This window comes from Carcharodon carcharias, chromosome 7, assembly GCF_017639515.1.
Source record: "Carcharodon carcharias isolate sCarCar2 chromosome 7, sCarCar2.pri, whole genome shotgun sequence".
NCBI classification, from domain to species: domain Eukaryota; kingdom Metazoa; phylum Chordata; class Chondrichthyes; order Lamniformes; family Lamnidae; genus Carcharodon; species Carcharodon carcharias.
In genome coordinates, this window is record NC_054473.1 from 958082 (window position 1) to 980477 (window position 22396).

The following is a 22396-nucleotide window of genomic DNA, read 5'->3' on the forward strand; positions in this document are numbered from 1 at the left end:
TACCTGGAATGGGTGGGTTGTCTTATGAGGAAAGGCTGGACAGGTTAGGCTTGTATCTGCTGGAGTTTAGAAGAGTAACAGGTGACTTGATTGAAACATATAAGATCCTGAGGGGTCTTGACAGGGTGGATGTGGAGAGGGTGTTTCCCCTTGTGGGAGAATCTAGCACTAGGGGTCACTTTAAAAATAAGGGGTCACCATTTAAGACAGAGATGAGGAGAAATGTTTTCTCTCAGAGGTTGAGAGTCTTTGGAACTCTCTTCCTCAAAAGTCAGTGGGAGCAGAGTCTTTGAATATTTTTAAGGCAGAGGTGAGGTGGATAGATTCTTGATTAACGAGGGGGTGAAAGGTTATCGGGGGTAGGCAGGAATCTGGGGTTGAGGTTACATTCAGATCAGCCATGACCTCATTGAATGGCAGAGCAGGCTCGAGGGGCCGAGTGGCCTCCTCTTGCTCCTAATTCATATGCTCGGATGGACCCCAACTGAGGCCAAACCAGTGTTTTATAAAAGTTCATCATAATCTCTTTGCTCTTGTACTCTATGCCCCTTTTAATAAAGCCCAGGGTGTTGCATACGCTTTATTAACTGCTCTCTCAGCCTTCAATGATTTATGTAGTGTCACCTTCAATTATTTACACACATATACACCCAGTTCTGTTCCTGCACCTACTTTAGAATTGTACTTTATATTTTATATAATCTCTCTACATTCTTCCCACCAAAGTGAATCATTTCACACTAATCTGCATCCGCCACTTGTCTGCCCTTTCCACCAACCTGCCTACATCACCCTTAAGTTTATTGCTAACCTCCTCATAGTTTATAACATTGCCCAGTTTTGCATCATTTCTCGGTTTAGCAATTAAAAGAGAAAAAAGAGTGAAATGATCAGACCCGGTCCCCCTCCAACCCAGGCAGCTCCATTAAAGCTACAGCCCTCCCATTGGTAGCTCCAGGGAGCAAGGGGAATAGAACAGATTCTTCAGATTTCTCATCACAGATAAACCCCAGGTCAATGCGAACTCTGACACTTCAGAGCTTTTCAAGTTTGACTAAAACCTCAGAGAGAAAATTAAAAAGCGTTAAATCTGTGGGACCTGTTATAAATAAATAGATAGACGATTGGAAACCTGTTACAAAAACAGAAAATGCTGGAAAAACTCAGCAGGTCGGACAGCATCTGTGGAGAGAGAAACAGAGTTAACGTTTCGAGTCCAAATGACCCTTCTTCAGATCTGAGTTTTTCCAGCATTTTCTGTTTTTGTTTCACATTTCCAGCGTCCGCAATATTCTGCTTTTATTTTACTATAAACCTGTTACCTGTTGAAATTAGCCCAAAGGTACTGATCAAGACAGAATCACTGACACATCACTGAAAGGAGTAAGCAGCAGTCACTGGGTGGGGGGGTGGGTAGGTCACTGGATGGGGGGGTGGGTAGGAAGGAGGACAGGGGTAGGGGGTGAGGTGGGGTGAATACTGGTCTCTTTCTGTTGGAGGTGGTTAGAACAAAACTTTACAAAGCTAGAATTAAATCAGAAGAGTTCAGGAAATCTGCCAACTCGAGAATTAGTGACGAATCGATTATGAGCAAGAACTTAAAAATGAGAGGCAACGGTTCCTGGCTGCAGAGATGTTGGAGTCTGACAGACAATCCCAGGGGTTGGAACAAGGTCCTGTCCAGACACAAACCAGGAGTGCAAAGTGAGTGCAGCAGTTGAGAAATCCCCTCCACCAGGCACTATTAGCAGCCTCACATGCACAGGGGGATCCCAGGAGGCAGTTACTCAGCAGAGAATAACTAAAGACAAACAGACCCCAGAACAGTCAGCAATTGGCCCAGGCAGATTCCGTCTGGTGGGGGGGGGGGGTAAATTACCTTCCTGTGTAATGCAGATGGAGCCACTTCCCATTCCGACTCTCAGAGCATCCACTCCAGCATCAATCAGATTCTTCGCCTGTGCTGCAGTGACAACTGAGGAGACACAGAGGGGGTTATGGGAGGGGAGGAGAGGGACATAGAGGGGTAGAGGGGTCAGGGGGAGAGGGAGAGGGAGAGGGGGGAGGGGGGTGGTGAGACACAGCGAGAAGAAAGTGGTGAGTTTTACCATAAGACGAAAAGATCGATCATTTGCCTTAAACAGGGTGAAGGGGCGATTTGCTGGACTGTGGTTTTGTGGAGGGAGTGGGATTGTTCTCCTCACGCTAGAGAAAGTTTCGGGGAGATTTAGTCACGTCAGCTGTCTCTCAGGAGAGTCAGGCTTTGTGGGATTAAGCCACACTCCAGCTTGACAGAGCAGTAACTGAGACTCTCATCGAGAACCTGTCTGTTGTCTCGGACACCATAGGGGATCCCAGGGCGGTATTTAAAAAAAACACAGTTCTCCCCGGTGTCCTGTCCCTCAGTCAACATAACCTGGACTGATTATCTGGTCACAGCCACACCGCTGTTTGTGGGAGCTTCCTGTGTACTACATGGGTGCCACCAACTACATTTCAGATGTATTTCATCGATTGCAAAGTGGTTTTATCATACTGGAGTTATCAAACGCACTTTAGAAATGCAAGCTGGTCTTACATTCTGCAATTTGTTTTTTTTATACACAGGATGTGGGTGTCGCTGGCTGGGCCCAGCATTTATTGCCCATCCCTAATTGCCCTTGAGAAGGTGGTGGTGAGCTGCCTTCTTGAACCGCTGCAGTCCATGTGGTGTAGTAGAGTGCTGTTAGGGAGGGAGTTCCAGGATTTTAACCCAGCGACAGTGAAGGAACAGTGATATATTTCCAAGTCAGGATGGTGAGTGACTTGGAGGGGAACTTCCAGGTGGTGGTGTTCCCATGTGTCTGCTGCCCTTGTCCTTCTAGATGGTAGTGGTGGTGGGTTTTTGATAGTTTCTGGCTATCCACACTGTTCCCAGTGTCTGGAACATCAGAAACCAGAGGAACACAGGTTTATGGGAATTAGCAAAGAGCCAGGGGGGAAGATGAGGAGAATTTTTTCTTAACACAGTGACCTGTTGTGATCTGGAACACGCTGCCTGAAAGGGCAGTGGAAACAACTTTCTAAAGGGGAATTGGATAAATACTGGAAAAGGGAAAAAAAAATGCAGGTCCCTGCAGGAAGGAGAGGGGGAGCGATGCTAACTGGATAGCTCTTTCAAACAGCTGGTGCTGGCGCAATGGGCTGAATGGCCTCTTCCGGTTCTGTAAGATTCCAATGATAATACATGAACTGGACATACAAATCACAGCATTTCGAGCGCGGCTTCCTGAGGGAAGTTTCACTCAGGTGATAAGCTCCTGACTTTCATCAACAGTGACAGATAAATTACCATTTCCACCAATGACCTGCAGATCCGGGTACTTGTCCTTGATGTGTTTAATCATGTCAATCTGAAAGATGGAATTCCCCTGAGAGGAATCCTGTGGAGAACATGAGAGAGCAGTGAGAGCATGGCGAGGGGGTGAAGGGCGAGGGGGTGAAGGGCGAGGGGGTGAAGGGCGAGGGGGTGAAGGGCGAGGGGGTGAAGGGCGAGGGGGTGAAGGGCGAGGGGGTGAAGGGCGAGGGGGTGAAGGGCGAGGGGGTGAAGGGCGAGGGGGTGAAGGGCGAGGGGGTGAAGGGCGAGGGGGTGAAGGGCGAGGGGGTGAAGGGCGAGGGGGTGAAGGGCGAGGGGGTGAAGGGCGAGGGGGTGAAGGGCGAGGGGGTGAAGGGCGAGGGGGTGAAGGGCGAGGGGGTGAAGGGCGAGGGGGTGAAGGGCGAGGGGGTGAAGGGCGAGGGGGTGAAGGGCGAGGGGGTGAAGGGCGAGGGGGTGAAGGGCGAGGGGGTGAAGGGCGAGGGGGTGAAGGGCGAGGGGGTGAAGGGCGAGGGGGTGAAGGGCGAGGGGGTGAAGGGCGAGGGGGTGAAGGGCGAGGGGGTGAAGGGCGAGGGGGTGAAGGGCGAGGGGGTGAAGGGCGAGGGGGTGAAGGGCGAGGGGGTGAAGGGCGAGGGGGTGAAGGGCGAGGGGGTGAAGGGCGAGGGGGTGAAGGGCGAGGGGGTGAAGGGCGAGGGGGTGAAGGGCGAGGGGGTGAAGGGCGAGGGGGTGAAGGGCGAGGGGGTGAAGGGCGAGGGGGTGAAGGGCGAGGGGGTGAAGGGCGAGGGGGTGAAGGGCGAGGGGGTGAAGGGCGAGGGGGTGAAGGGCGAGGGGGTGAAGGGCGAGGGGGTGAAGGGCGAGGGGGTGAAGGGCGAGGGGGTGAAGGGCGAGGGGGTGAAGGGCGAGGGGGTGAAGGGCGAGGGGGTGAAGGGCGAGGGGGTGAAGGGCGAGGGGGTGAAGGGCGAGGGGGTGAAGGGCGAGGGGGTGAAGGGCGAGGGGGTGAAGGGCGAGGGGGTGAAGGGCGAGGGGGTGAAGGGCGAGGGGGTGAAGGGCGAGGGGGTGAAGGGCGAGGGGGTGAAGGGCGAGGGGGTGAAGGGCGAGGGGGTGAAGGGCGAGGGGGTGAAGGGCGAGGGGGGTGAAGGGCGAGGGGGTGAAGGGCGAGGGGGTGAAGGGCGAGGGGGTGAAGGGCGAGGGGGTGAAGGGCGAGGGGGTGAAGGGCGAGGGGGTGAAGGGCGAGGGGGTGAAGGGCGAGGGGGTGAAGGGCGAGGGGGTGAAGGGCGAGGGGGTGAAGGGCGAGGGGGTGAAGGGCGAGGGGGTGAAGGGCGAGGGGGTGAAGGGCGAGGGGGTGAAGGGCGAGGGGGTGAAGGGCGAGGGGGCAAGGAGGGGAGGAGGCGAGGGGACAAGGGAGGGGTGAATGTGCCAGAAAAACTCACCAGGACCACAGCGTCTACACCAGCCTGGACCAAGAGGTCGAGACGATATCTGTCATCAGCGTGTGTACCAACCGCAGCTCCACACAGCAGCTGTTTCTTAGAGTCTTTCGATGCGAGAGGATAATCGCGATTCTTCTTCAGGTCTGTCCGGGCAATGATGGCTACCAAGTGATCATCATCATTCACGATGGGCAGCTTCCCTGAGGCAGAGACACAAAAGGTCAGGAGTCAGACTGACAGGGCACAGGGGTGTGGCGGGTAGGACAAGGGATCAGGGCTGAGGGATATTTAACAGCAGCTCCCAGCTCAGCCTCATTTGTCATCTCCGAGCACTGAGCTGAGTGACAGCTTTCAGAGAATTAAGATCCACAGCAACAGGAAGGTGCTTGTTACTGAATCTCCGAGTTTAGAGAAAAGTGGCCATTCAGCCCCACTGTACACATGCTACCCCATCAAGTGGTGCAATCTATTGTAATCCTATTATCCAATTATGGTAACTAATCAGCCCCAGAATAATTCATCCCCAATCACTCTTTTTCAAAATGTTTAAGTTCAACTTTTGTCCAAATCTCCTTGTTGCAATTTACTGATCCCCTCTCCATTGGCCAATCCGCTGACTACAATCTACTGATCCCCTCTCCATTGGCCAATCCGCTGACTACAATCTACTGATCCCCTCTCCATTGGTCAATCCGCTGACTACAATCTACTGATCCCCTCTCCATTGGCCAATCCGCTGACTACAATCTACTGATCCCCTCTCCATTGGCCAATCCGCTGACTACAATCTACTGATCCCCTCTCCATTGGCCAATCCGCTGACTACAATCTACTGATCCCCTCTCCATTGGCCAATCCGCTGACTACAATCTACTGATGCCCTCTCCATTGGCCAATCCGCTGACTACAATCTACTGATCCCCTCTCCATTGGCCAATCCGCTGACTGGTTCGCTTGGATAGTGTGGGCCAGTTGGCTATTCCACTCTGGGAGTATCACATTCCTCTCACACACGGAGAGGCAGATTGTGTAGAGTAGCTGACAGAGACCGACAGTATGAATTACAATAGGCAAAATGACCCCTTTGCCATCGATGCCACTTGTTGTTTTGAGTTTATTCTCCCTGTTTTCCAAACTGCACCATTTACCTTTCTTACTTCGCTGCAATATCTCGTTCGCTTCCTTCAAAGTGACGGCAGCTGGTGCGACCACCAGATCTTCTCTCCTTGTCATCACCTGGTGTAAGAGAGAGAAATAGTGAGAGCACAGCCTCAGCAGCAAGAAAATACTGCGGAGACGGTGGTGGGGGGGGGGGGGGGTGTCAATCTTGTCCCAGCTGTCAGAATAGAGATGATTTCACTGATTTCAAGTAGGTTCCTCAGCCCACACCTTCCCCCGCTCTCTGATGGCACAGACGCCAGCTGAGTCCTTCCATGAGCTGCCCACCTGCTTCCCTCACTGTACCTCCCACTGTCTCGTCTGAAGCTGGTCTCAGTGACATTTCCAGTGTTAATCTCACTCCAACCAGTGGGAATTAATCACACTAGCACCTTTCCATCCAGTGTACAGGGAGCTGAGGCTAAGTGAATAGGCAAACATTTGGCAGATGGATTACAACGTGGAGAAATGTGAACTTATCCACTTTGGTAGGAGAAATAGAAATAGAGTATTTCATAAATGGTGAGAGGTTGGGAAGTGTTGAACTTCAAAGGGATTTGGGTGTCCTTGTTCATGAGTCACTGAAAGCTAACAGGCAGGTGCAACAAGCAATTAGGAAAACCCTTCCTGGAAATCTGTGTTTAGAAGCTGATTGGCTGCATTTGCTTTGGGGAGAAAACAAGAAGGATCAACTGCTTGAGTAAAGAAGGCAGCAGCTCCTGAAGCTCCAGACCCAGTCCCAAAGCAGAGAGTGAATGGAAGTTACTCTGAAGTCACCCAACGTTCTGAAATCGATTGACAGCAAGTTTTCTGCAAAGTCCACCTGAAAAGTAGTGAAAGAGTCATCGATTGTTTCACAGACCAACACAGAGAGACCAACCGTACAACCCGGACACCTTTTCAAGGACTCCACCATCTGTCCTTTCCCTTGAATAACTGACTTTTAACCTTTTGGCAGAATTCCTCTATTTTATTTTTGCTGTGTGTCCCTGTGTGTGTGTGTGTGTGTGTCAGTGTGTGTGTGTGTGTCAGTGTGTGTGTGTGTGACAGTGTGTGTGTGTGTGTGACAGTGTGTGTGTGTGTGTGTGACAGTGTGTGTGTGTGTGTCAGAGTGTGTGTGTGTGTGTGTGACAGTCAGAGTGTGTGTGTGTGTGTGTGTCAGAGTGTGTGTGTGTCAGAGTGTGTGTGTGTCAGAGTGTGTGTGTGTGTCAGAGTGTGTGTGTGTGTGTCAGAGTGTATGTGTGTGTTTGTGTCTCAGAGTGTGTGTGTGTGACAGTGTGTGTGTGTGTGTCAGAGTGTGTGTGTCTGTGTGTGTGTGTCTGTGTGTGTGTGTGTCTGTGTGTGTGTGTGTCTGTGTGTGTGTGACAGTGTGTGTGTGTGACAGTGTGTGTGTGTGACAGTGTGTGTGTGTGACAGTGTGTGTGTGTGTGTGTGTGAGAGTCTGTGTGACAGAGTGTGTGTGTGTGTGAGTGTGTGTGTGTGAATGTGTGTGTGTGTGTGTGTGTGTGAATGTGTGTGTGTGAGTGTGTGTGTGTGTGTGTGTGTGTCAGAGTGTGTGTGTCAGAGTGTGTGTGTGTGTGTGACAGAGTGTGTGTGTGTGTGAGTGTGTGTGTCTGTGTGTGTGTGTGTCAGTGTGTGTGTGTGTGTGTGTGTGTGACAGTGTGTGTGTGTGTCAGTGTGAGTGTGTGTGTCAGTGTGAGTGTGTATGTGTGTGTGTGCGTCAGTGTGTGTGTGTGTGCGTCAGTGTGTGTGTGTGTGTGTCAGTGTGTGTGTGTGTCTGTGTGTGTGTGTGTGTGTGACAGTGTGAGTGTGAGTGTGTCAGTGTGAGTGTGTCAGTGTGAGTGTGTGTGTCAGTGTGCATGTGTCAGTGTGTGTGTGTGTGTCAGTGTGTGTGTGTGTCAGTGTGTGTGTTTGTGTCAGTGTGTGTGTGTCAGTGTGAGTGTGTATGTGTGTGTGTGCGTCAGTGTGTGTGTGTGTGCGTCAGTGTGTGTGTGTGTGTGTCAGTGTGTGTGTGTCAGTGTGTGTGTGTCTGTGTGTGTGTGTCTGTGTGTGTGTGTCAGTGTGAGTGTGTGTGCGTGCATGTGTCAGTGTGTGTGTGTGTGTGTGTCAGTGTGCGTGTGTGTGTGGAAGACAGAGTGAGTTCGGGTATTTAGAAAGAGTCAATATTATACTTTCATATTTCATTCAGCCCGTTTATAATCTTTGCCTTCTCCTTGACAAGTCTGGTTTTATTATAAACGAATAATTTTGTTGTTTATTGAAGAAATCTGGACATTGAGTGGTCATTCTGAGATTAATGGGTAAAGCACATATTTGGCCAGATATCTAGCTGGAGAAATCATTTAAGTATATGTTGTGGCCCGTGGAATAGTGAGACTAGAGACAGACAGTGCACTCCTCCCACCTCGGCCGTAACAGGTCGAATGGTCTACTCCTGCTCCTGCGAGCTGTCACAGTTAGCACACGGTCTGCATACAGGAAGCCTTCATTCCTGTAAACATCAATCGCCCGATACACAAACTGTATGAATTGATCACATGAACATGGCTGCTTGATTATAAACAGAGCCACTGAGAACCTGGCAACTCATAACAAGTTATATTGACCACACCTGCAGCAACGTGAACATATTTATACAGGATTCGGGCAGTGAGACCTTACCACCTGGAACATGCTGCACAGACACATCGACTCTGCCCTGGACATTACCTCAGCCAGACAAAGGTCATGCTCTTTTTCCGTCAGGAAGTCAATGTCGCGAGAGGAGATGATTCCCACCAATTTCCCACCGAGCTTCCCGGTGTCCGTTATGGGAATCCCACAGAAGCCGTGACGAGCTTTTGCTTCAAACACATCCCATACTTTTTCTGAGGGGCTCATGACAACTGGGTCAGTGATGAACCCCTGCTCGTATTTCTGAAACAAAATTTGAAACATGGACACAAATCAGGAGGGCAGAGTCAAAAGGAGATGACAAAATAGACAATTCATCATATTCCAATGATACAAAACCAGGGAGAGACTGAGACTGGAGACACTATTGGAACCGAGCACAAAACAGAGTTCCACAAACTGGAAAACACCCAACAACAGATCCACAACCTCATCATTCTCCAATCCCAATCCCTCAGCCTCACCTCATCCCCTCAGCTCTCTTCTGATTCTATGAAGTCCTTTTCTCTCCAATAATGCACCCAATTCTCTCTCCTGACCCCCATGGACACCACCCGTTTCACCCTCCTTGCCTGGATTATTAAGAACATAAAAACAGGAGCAGGACTTTTCAATATGACTCTAGAGCCCACTCCATCATTCAGTAACAATATTATTGAGCCTTTTGACTATTTACTTGGTCTGTCTGTTGATCCCCTTGTTCTTTTTAGCTCAAACTTCCCTAAATCCAAACATCCTGAACCTTTCCTCGGACCTGAAACTCCTGAATTCTGGAATTGCCTCATGAGCCTGACTGGTTGGGAATCACACTGAGCCGACATTTCAAGTCTGTACCTTAACTTTCCGGACTTCGTTTGCCTGGAACTCCGGGGTACAGTTATGGTGGATGAAACCAATGCCTCCCATCAGCTGTGGTTTAAAGAGAAAATAACAGAAGTTAGTGACAATACTGTCCCCACACACACACACACAATACTGTCCCCACACACACACACACAATACTGTCCCCACACACACACACACACACACACACACAATACTGTCCCCACACACACACACACACACAATACTGTCCCCACACACACACACACACACACACACACACACAATACTGTCCCCACACACACACACACACACACACAATACTGTCCCCACACACACACACACACAATACTGTCCCCACACACACACACACAATACTGTCCCCACACACACACACAATACTGTCCCCACACACACACATAATACTGTCCCCACACACACACACAATACTGTCCCCACACACACACACAATACTGTCCCCACACACACAACATGAACTGACCACAGGCTTAGCAATAATGTCAGCGTCACTGAATCACTGCGACTTTTCTTTTTCAAACCAAGAATATGATTCATTGATGGATTGCAGGTTGTGGTGGGGACACACAACAGATTTGAGAGTATTTAACCTGTAAAATTCTGCAGGTGAAAAATGAGAGGGGTTGGGGGGGCTGCTGGGGGCACCCAGGGCAATGGGTGAAAGGTAGCTGGCTTCTTGTGTTGGCTCAGTAAATGCACCACCTGTGAATAACCAAACTGCAACAGATCAAAACTGGTACAAGTTCCACTATCGATGTGTGTTAACCTCGGCCAGTGTCCAGCTGGGTCACAGCTGGATACAGAGGGAAGGTGTATTTGCAGAGAAACAGCAGCCCTCAGGTCTTGGTTGTTGCTCACGGCTCAGCCCGAGGGGCAATGCCCATAGGTTCCAAATACCCGACTGACCCTCGCTCCAGCTTTGCACCATGAAGAACAGCCGCTTGGCTGGGGTATTGACAAGCAGCCATTACCCACCACAGGCAAAGCCCAGGGACCCCGGGGGGGGACTGGGCTAGGGAATGAATGGATTGGAAATGAAGATGATCAGAACAGCCTCTCAGACATGGGCTGTGAGGTTGACCATGGGACAAACATATGCAGCCCTGACCATTAACACCACCACCAGGAGGTGCAGGTTGAGTGTGCTGGGAACCGTCACTGACTCCAACCCAATATAGAAAATTGCTTCAAAAGCAACATCCAGACACGGAGGAACTACAAATCTACAATTATAAATAACATAATTGCAATTCCATCTCTGCCTGTCTACACTTTCCAATTTCAAATTCTCACGCCTTTATTTCAAATGGGATTTTCAATGTAAACATGATTTGTACAACAATCAGGAGTGGATCTGATGTCTGTTACCAGATGATGCACAAAATAGTTTTGCTGATTCTGTCATTCACTCTGTTCTCTGTCTGCCCGAACGGTCCAAGGGAATCAGCATCATGGGGTCGTGTGTGAAGACGAGGGAGCACGGGAGATCCACGAGTCACAAGCACACGACCCTGGGCAGGGGTCAGGAGCCACAAGCCCTTGATGGGTCACCTCTCCAAACATCCAGCACACAGTCACCAATGGTGCCGAGCTGAGAACCAGAGAAGTTTCCAGCAATGGGAATATTCAGTTTCTGAGCATCGAAATCAGATTCAGAAATATTACAGCCCAGAGTGAGAACAAGAGGAAGCTCCTCCCCGTGGAACCAGCAGCAGGATCTCTGTGTCCAGGGTCAGTATAGTGTTTACTCACCGCCATGGCTATTGCCATGTTAGCTTCAGTCACCGTGTCCATTGGAGAGGAGACCAGGGGTGTCTTTAAGGTGATCTTCTTGGTAAGTGCGGAGGCTAGATCCTAAACACAAACACAGAGGGAAATGACTGGACTGTCCGAACGGCCCAGGGAGGCGAGTGAATGGTTCACTCCACCTCCACCTCCACCAGTGACATTCACTCAACTTCAGAGCAGCTGAGTCACAATCAACTCAACTGGGAACAGCCCCTCCCTCACCCGTCACAGCACCACCCCCCTCGCCAGGAACCCCCTCACACCCCTCATTGTGACCCTCCCCTCGCCCCCCTCAACGTCTCCCCGCCTCGCCACCCCACCCTCATCGCCACCCCCCCTCATCGCCACCCCCCCTCATCGTGACCCTCCCCTCATCACCACCCCCCCTCACCCCCCTCAACGTCTCCCCACCTCGCCCCCCCACCCTCACCACCCCCCCACCCTCATCGCCACCCCCCCTCATCGTGACCCCCCCTCATCGTGACCCCCCCTCATCGTGACCCTCCCCTCATCGTGACCCTCCCCTCATCGTGACCCCCCCTCATCGTGACCCCCCCTCATCGTGACCCTCCCCTCATCGTGACCCTCCCCTCATCGTGACCCTCCCCTCGCCCCCCTCAACGTCTCCCCGCCTCGCCCCCCCCACCCTCATCGCCACCCCCCCTCATCACCACCCCCCTCGCCCCCCCACCCTCATCGCCACCCCCCCTCATCGTGACCCTCCCCTCATCGTGACCCTCCCCTCATCACCACCCCCCTCATCCCCCTCATCACGACCCCCCCTCGCCTCTCACATCGCCACCCGCCTCACATCGCACCCCAACCCCCCACCTCGCGCCCCCACCCCTCCCTCACATTGCGCGCCCCCCCTCCCCCAGGTTTAAGGTGACTGACTAAAGGACCAGGGAGGGGATGGAGGGAAATTTCTCTTTTCAAACACAGATGTTGTGAACTGGAAAACGTTGTTTGAGAAGGTGGTGGAAGCAGATTCAATGGGAACTTTAATCAGGGAATTATAGGGATGTGGGGAAAGAGCAGTTGGGGGGGGGGGGGGGGGGATTAATTGGGCAGCTACTTCAAAGAGCCAGCAAGGCATGACGGGCTGTGAGATGATATCCACAAAGGTTTTCAGTGTTGCTCCTTTGCCAACAGCTTTATCCTGCAGTTTTATCCGAATACTCACCACTTGGTCGGAGGTGAAATCGATGTATCCAGGCAGGACAAGGAAATCACTGAGAGAGAGAGAGAGAGGGAACAATCAACATTTAAACAACGTCCTGGGTCCAGATTCACAACCATCGCTATCAGCCACTCTAAGAGTTTGAGGTGACTGTCCCCTACAGCAACAGTTGCTGATGGACTGCGTTTCCACATGGTGCCAAGATTGGCCGTGGGTTCAATTCCCACTGCAGCCTGTGTTAATCTATCAGGCAGAGTTCCCTGATTGTGCTGGAGGCCAGTGGATTGACCAGAGTGTACAACATAGAAACAGGCCATTCTGCCCAGTGAGCCTCTGCTAGTGCCTCCTCCCACCCCTCTTCATCGCACCCTGTCCCCATATCCTTCTACTCCTCTCTCCCTCACGTGTTTATCCAGCTTCCCCTTAAACGTCTCTACACTATTCACCTCAACCACTGCCTGTGGGAGCGGGTCCACATTCTCCCTGCTCTCTGGGTAAAGACGTTTCTCCTGAATTCCACATAGGATTTATTCTTTCACAGGATGTGGGCTTCACTGGCTGGGCCCATCCCTAATTGCCCCTTGAGAAGGTGGTGGTGAACTACCTTCTTGAACCGCTGCAGTCCATGTGTTGTAGGTACACCCACAGTGCTGTTAGGGAGGGAGTTCCAGGATTTTGACCCAGCGACAGTGAAGGAACAATGATATATTTCCAAGTCAGGATGGTGAGTGACTTGGAGGGGAACTTGCAGGTGGTGGTGCTCCTATCTGCTGCCCTTGTCCTTCTAGGTGGTAGTGGTCGTGGGTTTGGAAGGAGCTGTCGAAGGAGCCTTGGTGAATTCCTGCAGTGAATCTCTATTATTAACAAGCTTACATCAACACTACCCCCCCACCGCCCCAATTAGAAACATATTCTCTACCTCCAGCCTATCAAACCCATCATGATCTTAAAGACCAGTCAGGTTGCTCTCTCAATCTTCTCTTTTCTAGAGAAAAAGAGCCCCACCCTTTTTCAATTTTTCCTGATAGTTTATTACCTCTCAGTTTTGGTATAATCTTAGTAAATCATTTTTACACCTTCTCCAGTGCATCTCTATCCATTTTATAACATGGAGACCACAACTGTTCACGGTCATTCACAATGTGGCCTAATTAAAGTTTGATACAAATTAAATATAATTCCTCTGCTTTTCAGTTCTAACCCTCTAGAATAAACCCCACTGGTTTATTTGCTTTTTTATGGCCTCACCTACATTGCTCTATTTAGTAATTTCTGTAACTGTAACCCTGACAACAGATCTTCTGGTCAGACTAGCTATGAGCAAATGGACAGTATCTGTACCCCCAGATCCCTCTGCTCTTCAACCCCATTTAGACTCATTTTCCAAGATATCTGTAACATCCTTGGTCCTATTCTGCCAAACACACCACCCCACTGTTCAGTCACTGAGATCCTACATCTAGTGCATTGTGACACCACGTTACACACAGAGAAGCCCAAGCGACTGGTGACACCCAGTTTCCAGTCACTGGGTCTCTCTCCCTTACAGCTGGGTCCTGGGGAAGGTGACTCTCCCCTCAATATTCAGGCACTAACTCGTCAGGGAGAGATTCACACGGCCCCTTTCTACATCGTAGCACCAGAGAAGTGACCACCCATTTGGACAGAATCACAACAAGGAACAGTCAGCACTGGTCTCATTGGGAGAGCAGTTATGGGGTGGGGGCCCAACCATGAGAGGTGGGTGGGGAGGGGGGTGAGTGGGGGTAGATGCCAGAGATGCCAGGTGGACACACTATTCTGGAATTATCCAGGATGACTGAGATCTCACGGTCCTGTGACAGGTCTCATGTAACCTCACTGAATCGATTATCAACCCATTGAAAGAGTTTTGTAGCATTAGCTGAGATGAATTTAATTTAAACAGCTTCCTCACATGATTCCATTTCCCGTTAATGTTCTCTTCATGGCTGGTTATAGAATCAGATGACACTGAATGATCAATCCTGTCAATCAGCTCTGCCTGACTTCAACGTGCAGTTTGCTGGAATTTCAATCAGACCTGTCACCAGAGCAGCCCCAAGCCAGGCGCTGGGTTCGACAGGCACTGGGCTGCTCCTCAGTCCTTCGGCCCATGGAGTAGGAGCAAGCTGTCTGAAAATGAAGGAGTTCAGCCTGGTCCCAATGTCACTGGGGGTGTCAGGCAGTAACCAGCCTAACCAAATGAGTTTTACCAGCCTCGGGGCCCAGGGTCCTCTGGTTGTTTGGGGGTGGGGGGGGTGGAGGATAGAGAGATGCCTCTGGACCCAGTCCAGCAGCCGCCTGTGGGAAATTTAAAGCCAATTCCATACTGAATTCAGCACCCGTAGGCTCAGTGAATGAGAAAGTTACTCACAGCCTTACCTACAGACAGCTTCAGCAATCACAGGCTGGAATTCAGAGCAGGCACTGATGACTCTTCTGCTCCCCACAGCTCCTGTATCCTCAGAAACTTTCATCTCCGTCATGTCCCGGTGGTTTTTAAAAACTGACTCCACTTGGGAACTGGGCTCTGTAACTCAGGCCCAGTCCAGTGAGGCACTGGGAGATCAGGTCAGTGGGATTCAGGAGGCGTGAGTCTGATCACACACTCCTCCCTCGGCCCCCACTCTACAGCGGGTGGATGTGGGGGGGAGGGATCACAGGCTCCCCGATTACTGGATTATGGAGACAGCAGCTGCTGTTTTAATCAATAAGCAAGGTCAGTCCCTGCACTGTAACTACATTTAATTCAGTTACTGAAGTCACACAGTGAACATTAACACAAAGTTATATTTAGCAGAGTCAATTTTCGCAGCCAGACATTTCCTCCCCATTCACAAAGGGGGCAGAATGTTAACCCACACTGAACACATTCAAACTAATTCAGGACAGGAGGTCCTCCAGCCTCAGGACCAATGGCATCATCCATAAGGGCATTCAAGTGATCATCACTTTCTACATAGCAAGATCCCACAAATGTGGCTGACTGACCTGCTCCTGCTCCTAAGTCCTATGTTCTGATGAACAGTTACATGATTAGCTGGGTAATGAGCCCGAGTCCACAAGGTATCTCTCTCCACGAGAGAGAGAGAGACATGGTTGTATAGTTTGATGGACATCACTCCACGTTAAGCATAGGGCAGGCAAGAAGGCCTATCCCAGCTGGAATGGAATTGAACCCATGCTGTTGCATTACTGAGGGAGCACTCCCCCAGCACTGGCCCTCCGACAGTGCGGCGCTCCCTCAGCACTGGCCCTCCGACAGTGCGGCGCTCCCTCAGCACTGGCCCTCCGACAGTGCGGCGCTCCCTCAGCACTGGCCCTCCGACAGTGCGGCGCTCCCTCAGCACTGGCCCTCCGACAGTGCGGCGCTCCCTCAGCACTGGCCCTCCCATCAATTCAGGGGATCAACCCTGGTTCAATGAAGCGTGCAGGAGGCATGCCAGGAGCAGCACCAGGCATACCTAAAAATGAGGTGTCAACCTGGTGAAGCTATAACTCAGGACTACTTGTGTACCAAACAGCATAAGCAGCAAATGATAGACAGAGCTAAGCGATCCCACAACCAATGGATCAGATCTAAGCTCTGCAGTCCTGTCACATCCAGTTGTGAATGGTAGTGGACAATTAAACAATTCACTGGAGGAAGTTCCACAAGTGTCCCCATCCTCAATGATGGAGAAGCCCAGCACATCAGTGCAAAAGATAAGGCTGAAGCATTTGCAACAACTTTCCATCATAAGGTCAGAAGTGTGGATGTTCACTGATGATTGCACAATGTTCAGCACCATTTGCGACTCCTCAGATACTGAAGCAGTTCATGTCCAAATGCAGCAAAACTTGCGACAATATCCAGGGTTGGGCTGACAAGTGGCAAGTAACATTCACGCCACACAAGTGTCAGGCAATGACCATCTCCAACAAGAGAGAATCTAATCATCGCCCCTTGACATTCAATGGCGTTACCATCACTGAATCCCCAACTATCAACATCCTGGGGGTTACCATTAACCAGAAACTGAACTGGGCTAGCCATATAAATACTGTGGCTACAAGAGCAGGTCAGAGGCTAGGAATCCTGTGGCGAGTAACTCACCTCCTGACTCCCCAAAGCCTGTCCACCATCTACAAGGTACAAGCCAGGAGTGTGGTGGGATGTTCTCCACTTGCCTGGATGTGTGCAGCTCCCACAACACTCAAGGAACTTGACACCATCCAGGACAAAGCAGCCCTGCTTGATTGGCACCACAGCCACAAACATTCACTCCCACCATCACTGACTCACAGTAGCAGCAGTGTGTACCATCTACAAGATGCACTGCAGGAATTCATCAATGCTCCTTAGACAGCACCTTTCAAACCCACGACCTCTACCATTTAGAAGGACAAGGGCAGCAGATAGATGGGAACACCACCACCTGGAAGTTCCCCTCCAAGTCAATCACCATCCTGACTTGGAAATATATCGCCGTTCCTTCACTGTCACTGGGTCAAAATCCTGGAACTCCCTCCCTAACAGCACTGTGGGTGTACCTACACCACATGGACTGCAGCGGTTCAAGAAGGCAGCTCACCACCACCTTCTCAAGGGGCAATTAGGGCTGGGAAATAAGTGCTGGCCCAGCCAGCGATGCCCACAACCGATGAACAAATAATATTTTAAAAGCACAGTTAGGGGGATTGACACTGTTCACTGCAGCAAACAGCGAAATTCCAGACAGCTGTGTTGCCTGCCCAGGGCCAGGGTTCAGGACATCTGCTCGGGGCTGGAGAGGAACTTGGAGTGGGAGGAGGAGGATCCAGTTGTTGTGGTCCACGTAGGTACCACTGACAAAGGTAGAACTAGGAAAGAGGTTCTACATAGTTAGAGCTAGGCACTAAATTGAGAAGCAGAATCTCAAAGGTAATAATCTCTGGATTAATACCGGAGATAGGTGCAAATGGGCCTAGGGTATATAATATTAGAGAGAGATGAATGCGTGGCTCAAAGACTGGTGTGGGAGAAGTGGGTTCCAGTTTGTGGGCACAGGCACCAGCACTGGGGAAAGTAGGGGCTGTACAGTTGGAACAGTTTACACCTGAACAAGGCTGGGACCAGTGTTCTAGTGAGAACTAGGATGACATTGGTGCAATATATAGAGACAACCTGGGTTCAGGAGATCAGTGTGTAGAATCGGTTTGGGTGGAGATGAGGAACAGTAGGGGAAAGAAGTGACTAGTGGGAATGGCCTACAGGCTCCCTAACAGTAACCACAATGTAGGACAAAGTATACAGAAGAAATAAAAGCAAAAAACTGCAGATGCTGGAAATCCAAAACAGAAATAAAAATACCTGGAAAAACTCAGCAGGTCTGACAGCATATTGAAGGGTCATTCGGACTCGAAACGTTAACTATGTTCCTCTCTGCAGATGCTGTCAGACCTGCTGAGTTTTTCCAGGTATTTTTATTTTTATACAGAAGAAATATTGTGTGCTTGTGATAAAGGGATAGCAATAATCATGGGTGACTTTAATCTACATATAAACTGGAAAAATCAGATTAGCAGTAGTAGCCTGGATGAGTTCTTAGAATGCCTTTGAGATAGTTTCTTAGAGCAGCACACTCTGGAACCAACCAGAGAGCAGGTTATATTAGACTTGGCATTGTGCAATGTGACAGGATTAATTAGTGACCTCAGAGTAAAGGCACCGCTAGGTAGCAGTGACCACAGTATGACTGAATTTTACATCCAGTTTAAAAGGGAGAAAAGCAGGTCTAAGACTAGTGTCTTAAATGTAAATAAGGGCAATTATGTGGTGATGAAAGCTCAGCTAGCTGAAGTTAACCAGGAAACTAGGCTAGAGCATAGATCAATAGAGAAGCAGTGACAGACATTTAAGGGGATATTTCAGAATACATAGAATAAGTATATTCCTACTATAAAGAAAAATTCTAAGGGGAGGACCCACCATCCGTGGTTAACTAAAGTAGTTAAGGAAAGCATCAAACTTAAGGGAAAAGTATATAACTGCACAAAGATAAGTGGCAGCTCAGATGATTGGTCAGAATATAAAGAACAGCAGAGAATAACTAAAAGGTTAATCAGGAGAAAGATTACAGTATGAGAGGAAGTTGGCGAGAAATGTAAAAATGGATAGCAAGAGGTGCATAAAAAGGAAAAAGGTAAAGTGAGTGTTGGTCCTCTAGAGAGTGGGGAGTTGATAGTAGGTAATAACGAAATGGCGGGTGAGGGGGGGGGTGCGGTGGTGTAGTGGTATTGTCACTGGGCTAGTATTGCCGAGGCACAGTTTCAAATCCCATCACGGCAGGTGGTGAAATTTGAATTTAATAAAAAAAATCTCAAATTAAAAGCGATGCCCATGAAACCATTACCGATTGTTGTAAAAACCCATCTGGGTCACTAATGCCCTTTAGGGAAGGAAACCTGATGTCCTTACTCGGTCTGGCCTACACGTGACTCCAGACCCACAGCAATGTGGGTGACTCTGAAATGGCCCAGCAAGGGGCACCAGTCATTGACGTAAACTGTAAAAGGTTGAGTCCCAGCACTAACTGGGACACCACCTGTCACAACCTGCCAATCAGAAAACAGCCCTTTTATGCAGCCAGCCAATCTTCTATCCATGTTACACCCAAAACCATCAGCTTTTATTTTCTGCAATGTGGCACCTTATAAAATGCCTTCTGAAAATCCAAGTACAGCACATCCACTGGCTCCCCTTTATCCACAGTGCATGTTACAGCTCCAGAATGGTTCCAGGGATGAGAAACATTTTTTTATTCATTCATGGGATGTGGGTGTCACTGGTTAGGCCAGCATTTATTGCCCATCCCTAATCGCCCCTTTTCAGGGGGCCTTTTAGAGTCAATGTGGGCCTGGAGTCACAAACCAGACCAGGTGAGGATGGAGGATTTCCTTACCTAGAGGACATTAGTGAACCAGATGGGTTTTTACAACCATCGACAATGGCTTTAATTCCAGATTTTTGCTGAATTCAAATTCCACCATCTGCTGTGTCGGGATTCAAACCCGGGTCCCCAGAGCATTACCCTGGGTCTCTGGATGACCAGCCCAGCAACAATACCACTACACCATCACCTCTCCAAATATTTCAGCTATGAGGATAGATTGGAGAGGTTGGGCCTGTTCTCCTTGGAGAGGAGACGGTTAAAAGAAGATTTGATAGAGATGTGCAAAATCATGAGGGGTCTGCACAGAGTAGATAGGGAGAAGCTGTTCCCATTCATAAAAGGATCAGGAGCAAGAGGGCACAGGTTTAAAGTAATTTGCAAAAGAAGCAAATGTGATGGGAGAAAAAACTTTTTCACACAGCGAGTGGTTCGGGTCTGGAGTGCACGGCCTGGAAGTGTGGTGGAGGCAGGTTCAATCGATGCTTTCAAGAGGGCATTAGATGATTATTTGAATAGAAACAATGTGCAGGGGTACGAGGAAAAGGCAGGGCAATGACACTAGATCATAATGCTTATTTGGAGAGCCGGTGCAGACATGATGGGCTGAATGGCCTCCTGCTGTGCTGTTAAATTTCTGTGATTGTGTCACTCCCACATCAGCAGATTTCCTTCCCTAAAAGGCATCAGTGACTCTGACGGGTTTTTATGAGAATCAATCACTGACCTGAGACAAAGTGAGACCAACTTTCCACCCCAGGTTCTGAAAAACCAACAACCCCCCCCCACCCCCCCCACCAGACAAACCCCCCCACACCCACCCCCCCCCCCCAGACAAACCCCCCCACACCCACCCCCACACCCCCCAGACAAACCCCCCCACCCCCCCCACCACCAGACAGAACCCCCCCCCACCCCCCCAGACAAACCCCCCCACACCCACCCCCCCACCCAGACAAACCCCCCACCGCCCCACCCCCCCCAGACAAACCCCCCCCCCACCCCCCACACCCCCCACCCCCCACCAGACAAACCCCCCCACCCCCCCCACCACCAGACAGAACCCCCCCCCACCCCCCACACCCCCCACCCCCCACCAGACAAACCCCCCCACCCCCCCCCACCCCCCACCAGACAAACCCCCCCACCCCCCCACCCCCCACCAGACAAACCCCCCCACCCCCCCACCCCCCCCCAGACAAAACCCCCCACCCCCCCCCCCACCCCCACCAGACAGACAGACAGACGCCCCCCCCCCCCCCCCCGGGGGACTCACTTGTAGGTCAGCCCCTCTCCGGCCCCGAACAGCTGCTGTCCACTCTGTCCATCCTCCGGGACGTAGCCGGTCCCCCCGCTGATGAGGAACTGGGTCCCGGGGGTCGGGGCTCGGCCCGGGGGGTCGGATCCGAAAATCGGCGGCTCCGACATGGGGAGAAACACGAGGGAAAGAACCGGAAATCCGCTCGCAGAGACCAATCAGAGCCCGAGACAGTGTATCCAATCAGAGCCCGAGACAGTGCATCCAACCAGAGCCCGAGACAGTGTATCCAATCAGAGCCCGAGACAGTGCATCCAACCAGAGCCCGAGACAGTGTATCGAATCAGAGCCCGAGACAGTGCATCCAACCAGAGCCCGAGACAGTGCATCCAATCAGAGCCCGAGACAGTGCATCCAACCAGAGCCCGAGACAGTGTATCCAATCAGAGCCCGAGACAGTGTATCCAATCAGAGCCCGAGACAGTGTATCCAATCAGAGTCCGAGACAGTGTATCCAACCAGAGCCCGAGACAGTATATCCAATCAGAGCCCGAGACAGTGTATCCAATCAGAGCCCGAGACAGTGTATCCAATCAGAGCCCGAGACAGTGCATCCAACCAGAGCCCGAGACAGTGTATCCAATCAGAGCCCGAGACAGTGTATCCAATCAGAGTCCGAGACAGTGTATCCAACCAGAGCCCGAGACAGTGCATCCAATCAGAGTCCGAGACAGTGTATCCAATCAGAGTCCGAGACAGTGTATCGAATCAGAGCCCGAGACAGTGCATCCAACCAGAGCCCGAGACAGTGTATCCAATCAGAGCCCGAGACAGTGTATCCAATCAGAGTCCGAGACAGTGTATCCAATCAGAGCCCGAGACAGTGCATCCAATCAGAGCCCGAGACAGTGCATCCAACCAGAGCCCGAGACAGTGTATCCAATCAGAGTCCGAGACAGTGTATCCAACCAGAGCCCGAGACAGTGTATCCAACCAGAGCCCGAGACAGTGTATCCAACCAGAGCCCGAGACAGTGTATCCAATCAGAGCCCGAGACAGTGCATCCAATCAGAGCCCGAGACAGTGTATCCAATCAGAGTCCGAGACAGTGTATCCAATCAGAGCCCGAGACAGTGCATCCAATCAGAGCCCGAGACAGTGCATCCAACCAGAGCCCGAGACAGTGTATCCAATCAGAGCCCGAGACAGTGTATCCAATCAGAGTCCGAGACAGTGTATCCAACCAGAGCCCGAGACAGTATATCCAATCAGAGTCCGAGACAGTGTATCGAATCAGAGCCCGAGACAGTGCATCCAACCAGAGCCCGAGACAGTGTATCCAATCAGAGTCCGAGACAGTGTATCCAATCAGAGCCCGAGACAGTGCATCCAATCAGAGCCCGAGACAGTGCATCCAACCAGAGCCCGAGACAGTGTATCCAATCAGAGTCCGAGACAGTGTATCCAATCAAAGTCCGAGACAGTGCATCCAATCAGAGCCCGAGACAGTGCATCCAATCAGAGCTCGAGACAGTGCATCCAATCAGAGCCCGAGACAGTGCATCCAACCAGAGCCCGAGACAGTGTATCCAATCAGAGTCCGAGACAGTGTATCCAATCAGAGCCCGAGACAGTGCATCCAATCAGAGCCCGAGACAATGCATCCAACCAGAGCCCGAGACAGTGTATCCAATCAGAGTCCGAGACAGTGTATCCAACCAGAGCCCGAGACAGTGTATCCAACCAGAGCCCGAGACAGTGTAT

The 22396-nt window shown here is 50.9% G+C and overlaps 1 protein-coding gene across 2 annotated transcripts in view; it reads right to left on the bottom strand.

Moving 5' to 3' along the window:
* The window catches only part of impdh2 (IMP (inosine 5'-monophosphate) dehydrogenase 2), a 35131-nt gene extending 14302 nt beyond the window's left edge, over positions 1 to 20829 (bottom strand). Inside the window, exons 1-9 of one of the 2 annotated variants that reach the window (XM_041191504.1) lie at positions 20651 to 20829; positions 12446 to 12494; positions 11227 to 11328; positions 9448 to 9522; positions 8650 to 8856; positions 5931 to 6018; positions 4783 to 4982; positions 3332 to 3422; positions 1880 to 1963 (exon numbers count right to left, since the gene is read on the bottom strand). In XM_041191504.1, coding sequence (XP_041047438.1) covers positions 1880 to 1963; positions 3332 to 3422; positions 4783 to 4982; positions 5931 to 6018; positions 8650 to 8856; positions 9448 to 9522; positions 11227 to 11328; positions 12446 to 12494; positions 20651 to 20802 — 1048 coding nt within the window. In that variant the 5' untranslated portion in view covers positions 20803 to 20829. Of the gene's footprint in view, positions 1 to 1879; positions 1976 to 3331; positions 3423 to 4782; positions 4983 to 5930; positions 6019 to 8649; positions 8857 to 9447; positions 9523 to 11226; positions 11329 to 12445; positions 12495 to 20650 lie in introns of both variants that reach the window. The other variant, XM_041191503.1, reaches the window with a different exon arrangement.
* Positions 20830 to 22396: the final 1567 nt, after the last annotated feature.